Below are 8,945 nucleotides of genomic sequence, written 5' to 3' on the forward strand. Positions count from 1 at the left end.
CCCTGCTAACGTGTCTGGGAAAGCAGTGGAGGATGGCCCTAGTCCTTGGGCCCTTGAACCCATGTGGGAGACCGAGACGAGGCTCCTGGCTCCTGGCTCCTGGCTTCAGCTTGACCCAGCACTGGCTGTTGTGGTCTTTTGGGGAGTGAACCAGCAGATGGAAGATCTCTCTCTCTATTTCTCCTTCTCTTGCTCTGCAACTCTGCTTTCAAATATATGAATAATAATAATAATAAAGAATGATTAAAAATAACTATTTATGATGTGCCTATCATAGGCATTATGTTTATAAAAATGAATGAGACACAACTTTGCTCTCAAATTGAAATGGGAGGTAATAAAACCCTAATTATGACTCTAGTACTAGAAATAGAGTGGAATAGACAGATTGGAAAGTAAGCCAATAGGACTTGCTTTTAGATGGATGTGAAAGGGTCAGAAAAACATATGAGTGCACATTGGCTGCCCTGTTTCCAGCCTGGATAACTGGGCAAAGGGCAGCTTCCTTTTGAAGCTTCAGAATATAGTTCGGCAGCCTGTTTACATTTTGTTAGTTTTTTTCTAAAACGAAACTAAATTCACAAGCATTTGGATATGTAAGATTTAAGTTGGATAGGAGAAACAGCAGGGTCAATGGGATATTCTGAAAAATGATTGCCATAAGTAATGGTCCAAACTAGGAGAGTAGATTCCATCACCCAATCATATTGCAAAGAGTTATTAAAGTAGTGTTGTGATGATATTGTCCTCACTTTTAAAAGGCATTGGTTTGTGAAGAATACACAAAGGAGACAGAAGGAAGGTGATAAAAGTCAGAGAGGGGCTTGGAGAATTGGAGACAGAGATAGCCATCAGTAGTGTCAAAGGCAGCAGCCTGTACTACTATAAAAGGAAAATTCTCCATTGAATTTCACAGTATGGATGTCTTTGAAAATAACCATTTTAAAAGGAGGTTGAGGACGGAAGTCAGATGGCAGTGGGATTAAAAGTGAACTCAATAGAGAGGAAGTAAACTCTGGAGAATATTGAAGCAGGCTGAAAAGGTGAGAAGAAGAGAGGAGTGCTAGAAGGGAAAGATGAACCAAAGGGATGGTGTGTGTTTGCACTGTGGGATGGTAAGCTCGCTGTGTTTTGGCTGATATGTGTAAAACAGCCTGCACCGAGCAATCAGGTGAAGACATAGTTTGAAGCCAAGTCCTAAGGGAAGTTGGGAAGGCTGGAGTCAAAGTTATGTCTGAATGAGTTCTAACATTCTTCCAGCTCATAATACTGAGTCTTCACACACTTGTCCCCATCTTTGTCTTTTGTTCTCTTATATCTGAGGACAGCCATGACCTTGGGGTTCACATAAAACTGCAGATTGAACCAAATCCTATATAACTATTTACTGGTTTTTAATACATACACACCTATGATAAAATTTAATTTGTGAATTAGTCATAGTAAGACATTAGCAGCAATGACTAATAATAAAATAAAATAATTACAGCAATATATTATAATAAAAGTTAATTAAAACTTACAAATTGTTTATTTCTGGAATTTTTCATTATGATATCAAGCAGAGTTAACAAAATCAATAAGGAAGGTGTTAAGAGGACAAATGTATTAGTAATTATTGTGATTCTAGGCCAATTTAAGCATTCATATGAGTTAACTCTCTGAATCTCACAAATCCTCTATGAGTTGGTCACCTTTATTATTCATTTTGTGTATTATAATTATAACTAATAATTCCTGAAAACTTATTGTATTCCAGATAACCATCTAAATGTAACATGTAACCACAACACCCATAAAGTTTACTTTTTACGGCTACGTAGTCTCCCAATACCTACCTTACTTCTGCCCAAAATCAAGGATTGAAAACTTCCTCCCTGAGGAAATAAACCATCAGTGAACAGACTTACCTCTATTGATATCTGAGGATCTCCCATGAAAGAGCTGAGTCCACACCCAGTTACTACAATGGACCTGTCATTCAAAAACCTTTTCTTGGTGTGGACTTCTGACACATCACTTAAGATGTTACCTGGGGAGCCAGCGTGTGGCACATTTGGTTAATCCTCTGCCTGCAGCACCAGCATGGGCAGTGGGTTCTAGTCCCGATTGCTCCTCTTCCAGTCCAGCTCTCTGCTGTGGCCCAGGAGGGCAGTCGAGGATGGCCCAAGTGCTTGGGCCCTGCATCCACATGGGAGACCAGGAGGAAGCACCTGGCTCCTGGCTTCGGATTGGCACAGCGGCCATTTTGGGGGTGAACCAATGGAAGGAAGATCTTTCTCTCTGTCTCTCTCTCACTCACTGTCTAACTCTGCCTAATAAAAAAAAAAAAAAAAAAAAAGATGTTGACTGGGAGGCCTTAATCCCATAGTGCAGTGCCTAAATTCAGGTCCTGGCTCCACTCTCCATTCTGGCTTCCTGCTAATGCACCCTGGGAAGCACAGTGAAGACTCTCAAGTAGGTTGGTCCCTACAACCACATGGGAGACCCAGTATGAATTCTCAGCTCCTATCTTTGGCCTGACCCAGCCTCAGCTGTTGTAGGCATTTGGAGAGTGAACAAGCAGATGAGAGATCTATCTGTCTCTCTATCTCTGTCTCTGTCTCTCTCTGTGTCTGTCTTTCAAATAAATGCAATTTTTTTAAAAACCTGTCCTTATATATACAAGTAGAATCTGAACTGCTTTTTAGTGCCTCCTTATTTGATTGAATGGACAATCTAAGCTCATCAGGTAGTTGGAGAGATCCCTTACATGAGAAACAGAGACTAAAACAAACAGAAAAAGTAACTCAGAAGATACACACTGAGAGCAGAGGAAAATTTTGTAATAGAAAAGAGAAGGCATTACATCTGTGGCAGACAAAAAGGATGCAATAAAAAAGGAGCGTTCTTAGAAACTCAGAATATAAAAGCAATACATTAGTAGAGGGACTGACAGGTAACATTGTAAAAAACCTGGAAGAAGCTCCAGGCTCCTGGCTTCGGATCAGCCCAGCTCTGGCTGTTATGGCCATTTGGGGAGTGAACCAGCAGATAGAAGACCTCACTCTCTCTGCCTTTGCCTCTTTGTAACTCTTCCTTTAAAATAAATAAATAAATCTTTTTAAAAAAGTGGAAGTATGTGAAAATTCGACAGTTCATACAGAAGGTCTGGTGTTTGATGAATAAAAGTTCCAGAAAGAGAAAATAGAGAGGGGAATAATTTAAAAATTAAAAAAAGTCAAGATTTCCAAAACTGATGGATCTGAATCCCAAAGGAAATGATCCAGGGAGTATCCACTCACAAGAATGACTTTGAAACCCTACCCCTAACTTAGTATCTTAAATTTTAGAATACTAGAAATAAGAAGATCCTAAGAACTTTAAAGCAGGGAAAATAAAACAAAGCAACAGAAAAAGTTCACATGTTACAGATAAGGAATTTGAATGTCATTGGATTCCTTAATAGGTATTCTACTAGCTAAGAGACAATGGGAAAATACCTTTAAATTTGTGATACAAAAACATTTTGAGTATAGATTTCTTTTTTTTTTCTTTTTTTTATTATTATTATTATTATTATTTTTTTTTGACAGGCAGAGTGGACAGTGAGAGAGAGAGACAGAGAGAAAGGTCTTCCTTTGCCGTTGGTTCACCCTCCAATGGCCGCTGCGGCCGGCGCGCTGCGGCCGGTGCACCGCGCTGATCCGATGGCAGGAGCCAGAAGCCAGGTGCTTTTCCTGGTCTCCCATGGGGTGCAGGGCCCAAGCACCTGGGCCATCCTCCACTGCACTCCCTGGCCACAGCAGAGAGCTGGCCTGGAAGAGGGGCAACCGGGACAGAATCCGGCGCCCCAACTGGGACTAGAACCCGGTGTGCCGGCGCCGCTAGGCGGAGGATTAGCCTAGTGAGCCGCGGCGCTGGCCTTGAGTATAGATTTCTACATCCAAACTATCTAAAAAAAGATGAACATAGAAGGCATTTTTTGAAAAGATTTACTTATTGGGGTCAGTGTCGTGGCATAGTGGGTAAAGCTGTCACCTGTGATGCTGGCATCCCATATGGACCTTGGTTTGTGTTGTGGGTGCTCCACTTCTGACCCAGCTCCATATTAATGGCCTGGGAAAAGCAGGAAGTGGAAGATGGTCCAAGCGCTTGGGCCCCTGTTACCTATGTTGGAGACCTGGATGAAGCTCCTGGATCCTGACTTCAGCCTGGTCCAGCCCTGGCCATTGCGGCCATCTAGAGAATGAACTAGCAGGTGGAAGATCTCTGTCTATTTCTCTTACTCTATACATAAACCTTAAAATAAACCAATTTTTATTAAAAATTGTTTTAGAATTATAAAAGGAAATCCCATAAGAAATAGTTAAAAGACTTCCATGTATTTAAAGTGGCTTCTTTCAGTGTGTGGGAATTAGGGGTAGACTGGGTAGAACAAGATTATATTTTTGTTTTTGTTATAGGTTATTTTTAGAATGTTTATTCTATTAAAATATGAGCATGCTTTGATTTAAAAAATGTTAAAATTTAAGTAGTTTGAGTCCATACCCAAATAAACAGCTGAGTCCACATCCAGTCACTACAGTGAGCCACCCACTTATCTAACTTTACCTTCCATACACACAGGCTCCAAAATGTCTTTTAGTGCCCCACAAATTACAAACAACTTTAAGTAGTAATTTTAAATGATCTTCAACTAAATCTCATTTCAAACACTACCTTCAGGAAAAAAAAAATTACCTTCTTAATAAATAATACTTTGATTTCAGATCATTGCTAATTATTTTTTATTATAGTGCACATTTAGTTTTGCCTTTGAAAAGTTCTTAGGCTTTCACAAATGTGACATTCAATATTTCCAATGAGATTGTATTTGCTTGGAAGACAGGGAAGGGGTCATCCATCCATCATGATGTTATATCCATTCAGGGTCCCTCTTCAAATTAAACCATTTGGCTGAAGGAAACCAAACATCTGGCTAAAATACAGCAAGGAAGCCATACTTTTAGTATTGGGAGATTACTGAAAAATTAACTCATTATTTTTAATTTTAAAAATGAACAAAAAGAATCAAAGAAAGTAGACTGTATTACTTCACAGATAAGAAGTTGTCTGCATTGGCTGTCTGCTTTGATTCTGGGTGGCTATGCTATTACATACTAATTATAAATACATCATATTATACTCTATTTTTGGAAATGAATCTTTAAAGCTGAACAAAGTGAAATAGAACATAAAAAGGGAAATAGGATTCCATATCCATCCAACAAGGCCTGCTCTGTTCAGGCAGAGGCACCGCCCTGGCGAGAGAATTTCAGGCCTGCAATAGAGAAACTCAGCAAGAGATAAAATATCTGGTACCTCTGCTGTTTGCAAATTGGATCCACAGTCAATCATTTCTCCCTAGTTTTCCATCATTATTTCCTAAAGCAGAGTGAGTTATGTATGGCAATTCTTCCCCAGATAGGTGATTTGATTATCTTTAGCATGTGGAATCTGTTACTCTCATAATGCTTATCAGTTCTGGCATAAATTGAACACATTAGTCACCCTTCCCCCACCTACCCCCCAAAAAAGAAGTCTGCAAGAAGGGTGGGAATTAGTGAGTTTCACTGATAATGGGAAAATGCTCTTTTTAAAGGATCACAGTGCTAACATTAAGTTGAAAGAAAAGACAACGGGGGAGGTGGGTGAAAGTAATAATGCTAATAATGGATAAGGAAAATGAATTAAAATGGAAAATCCAAGAAATAAGAAATGAGAGGCACCCACTCAGTCCTCAGGGGCAAACAGTCTTTGGCGATTATTTATATTTGATTCCAATGAAAAGAATGCCGGACTTCCCTGGGGACTTTTTTGAAATGTAAAATTTGGAGGAGAGTTGAAAAACCGGAGTTCAAAGATTTCTATCTTATCCTAAATGAACAGGGATTTGTGCCTTCAAATGGTTAACGCTTATCTCTGTGCAGCTGGAACGCCGGCACACATTGGCGGCTCTGAGCCTGAAGCAGACTTCCAGCCAAAGCGCTGCAGGAGGAAGGCAGAGCAGGGCGGCGAGGAGGGGCGAGAGGGAGCTGCTATCAGTAACTCCCCTTGTCCCCGTGCCCAGCCTGCCGAGCTCGGCTCCATCCATCACTGGCATGCAGCGAGCAGAGGCTTGTCTCTGACAAAAACATCCCTTTTTGTTACCTTGCTATTATGCCTGGCAGCTTCTTGTCCATGAATTCCTGCATGCACTGGTGTTCCGTGGAATGGCTGAGGAATCTCCGAAAAGATTCGACATAGCGGCTGTGGTCAGAAAACAAGCTCCTCATGGAAGATGCCATGTTTGGTTTTCTGAGGGAGACAGGGAGGAAAGTCAGCTTTTACTTCCTCTCCTTCTCTTTTCAGTTCCTCATTTCCTTCTTTCTCTCCCCACCCCCTTTAGTTGCCATCCAAAAAAAAAAAAAAAAAAAACAACAGGACGATGCTTGCTCTGAATTTAAAGCTGGCATGCAGAACTTGCCACTCCATATTTGTTCAGGACTTTGGGCTGATACTTTAACCCCAGCCCAGTTGTTTTTTACTAGAGGTAGTAAAGCAAGGCAATGAATCCACAGCTAAAACTTGTTTTAAAAGCCCTGCTGTACAGAAAGCCTTAAAAACAGATTGCATTCAAATCACTTCCTATTTGGTCAGCAGCTGCCACAAATGAATTCCAAGTGGGATCATGGCTGTGAAGTGCAAGAAACATAGGAATAAACAGCACAGTTACAGGGCTACCGGACACTTTCAAAAATCTACAGCCCTGAAATCTTTGGCAGAAGACTGTCACCTGCCTTTGTGCTTCACACAGAAGCTTCTGCCTTCCTGTCCCTGAGCACTGGAATTTTTAAACTTTCGTGCTTCATTTCTTCAAGTGCAGATTGACGACGTATCAATGCATATAATTTTATATGTTGGCTAGATGTAAAAAATAAAGCATTAATATGTCTCAAGAAGTCTCTTCAGACTAAATCATTAGGGAGGCACATAAGAGCTATTAGCCAAGAGGTATGAGAAGTTGCAGCATTGGAGGGGAATTAAAGGGGCGAGAGAGGACTCCGGAAAGAATACAGGACACCAGGGCAAATGTTTGTCTAAAGAAATCCTCCCTAGTTGCTCTGCACATGGGATTATACAGTTTTCGGGTTGGATGCATTTGCTTTTGAAAGTTCAGTGGGTTCATCCACCAAGAGACACAAAACTTTCAAGTGTCCCCACAAAGGCTGGGCCTTGTGTCTAGGCAGTGGCTGGAAGATCATTCTTTTTTTTTTTTTTTTTTAATGAGAATTTATTTGTAAAGGTTTATCTATTTGGAAGGCAGAGTTACAGAGACAGTGAAGGAGAGACAGGGAGATCTTCCATTCTCTGGTTCACTCTCAAAATGGACCCAATGACTGGTGCTGAACCAGGTTGAAGCCAGGAGCTGGGAGCTTCATCCAAGGCTCACTCATGGGTGGCAGGAGACCAAACACTTGAGCAATCCTCCACTGCTTTCCCAGGTGCATTAGGAGGGAGCTGAATTGGAAATGGAATAATGAGGACACGAACCCAGTGCTCATACAGGATATTGGCATTATAGGCAATAGATTAACCCACTGTACCATGTACAATGCCAACCCCAAAACCATTCTTTATCCAACATATGATGAGACTTCGGAGTTAGTGGAATTGAATTAAAATTGAAGTTTATTCTGATTCAAAAATTGTTGAAATTCATGCATATAAGAGGGTTTTCAAAAATTTTATGGAAATGCATGTTATTTAAAAACTGCATGGATTTCAAAATTTGTTACACCAAAATAAACATCTCTTAACTCCATTTTACATGAATTTTTTGAAGTACACTCTACTTTGGAAATAACAGTGTCCAACTCATGGAGCAGTTTTGCGAATTAAATGACCCAATTCATGTAAACCACTTGCAAATGTGTCTTCTTAAAATATTTATTTTTACTGACTGAATTTCAAAACTGTTTTCTTAGCATCCACAATACTCCCAACCCCTTTATACAAGCATGTCTTGGTCTCACTATTCTTACAGCCAAGCTGGAAAGGCTTGATCGATGTGGGTGTCCCTGCCGCTAATGAGCTATGTGCCCTTGGCTGAAGCATATGCTGCAGTTTGCTCATTGGTAAATGGGAACAATGAATTTTATGTGATAGAGTTGTAGTAAAAATGATATAGGGGCGGGCATTTGGCCTAGCAGATCAGACACCACTTGGGACACCTGTATCCCATATTGTAGTGCCTGATTTTGAGTCCTGGCTCTGCTCCTCATTCCAGCTTCCTATTGGTATATACCTGGGAGGCAGCAGGCAGTGGCTCAGGCAGTTGGGTTGCTGCCACCCACATGGAACACGTGCATTGAGCTCCTGAATCCTGCTTTGACTGGTCTACTTGTGCCCATTTTAAATTTATAAATTTAAAATATTTTAAATGACATATTACTGCTTTATTTTTTCTTTTTTTCTTTGTTTTTTTTTATTTCTTTTTTTTAAACTTTTATTTAGTAAATATAAATTTTCAAAGTACAGTTGATGGATTACAATGGCTTCCCCCCCATAACTTCCCTCCCACTCGCACCCCTCCCATCTCCCGCTCCCTCTCCCATTCCATTCACATCAAGATTCATTTTCAATTATCTTCATATATAGAAGATCAATTCAGTATATATTAAGTAAAGATTTCATCAGTTTGCACCCACACAGAAACACAAAGTGTAAAATACTGTTTCGGTACTAGTTATAGCATTACTTCACATTGGACAACACATTAAGGACAGATCCCACATGAGGAGTAAGTACACAGTGACTCCTGTTGTTGACTTAACAATTTGACACTCTTGTTTATGGCATCTGGAATCTCCCTAGGCTCTAGTCATGAGTTGCCAAGGCTATGGAAGCCTTTTGAATTCGCCGACTTTGATCTTATTCAGGCA

General features: G+C 40.4%; 1 protein-coding gene across 1 annotated transcript in view; it reads right to left on the minus strand.

The window, feature by feature from the left end:
• Positions 1-6,726, minus strand: part of HNMT (histamine N-methyltransferase) — a 47,525-nt gene extending 40,799 nt beyond the window's left edge. The window contains exon 1 of the mRNA XM_070071549.1: positions 6,172-6,726. Within this exon, the coding sequence (XP_069927650.1) occupies positions 6,172-6,308 (137 nt within the window). The 5' untranslated portion in view covers positions 6,309-6,726. The remainder of the gene's footprint in view (positions 1-6,171) is intronic.
• Positions 6,727-8,945: the final 2,219 nt, after the last annotated feature.

This window comes from Oryctolagus cuniculus, chromosome 3, assembly GCF_964237555.1.
Source record: "Oryctolagus cuniculus chromosome 3, mOryCun1.1, whole genome shotgun sequence".
Classification (NCBI taxonomy): Eukaryota; Metazoa; Chordata; class Mammalia; order Lagomorpha; family Leporidae; genus Oryctolagus; species Oryctolagus cuniculus.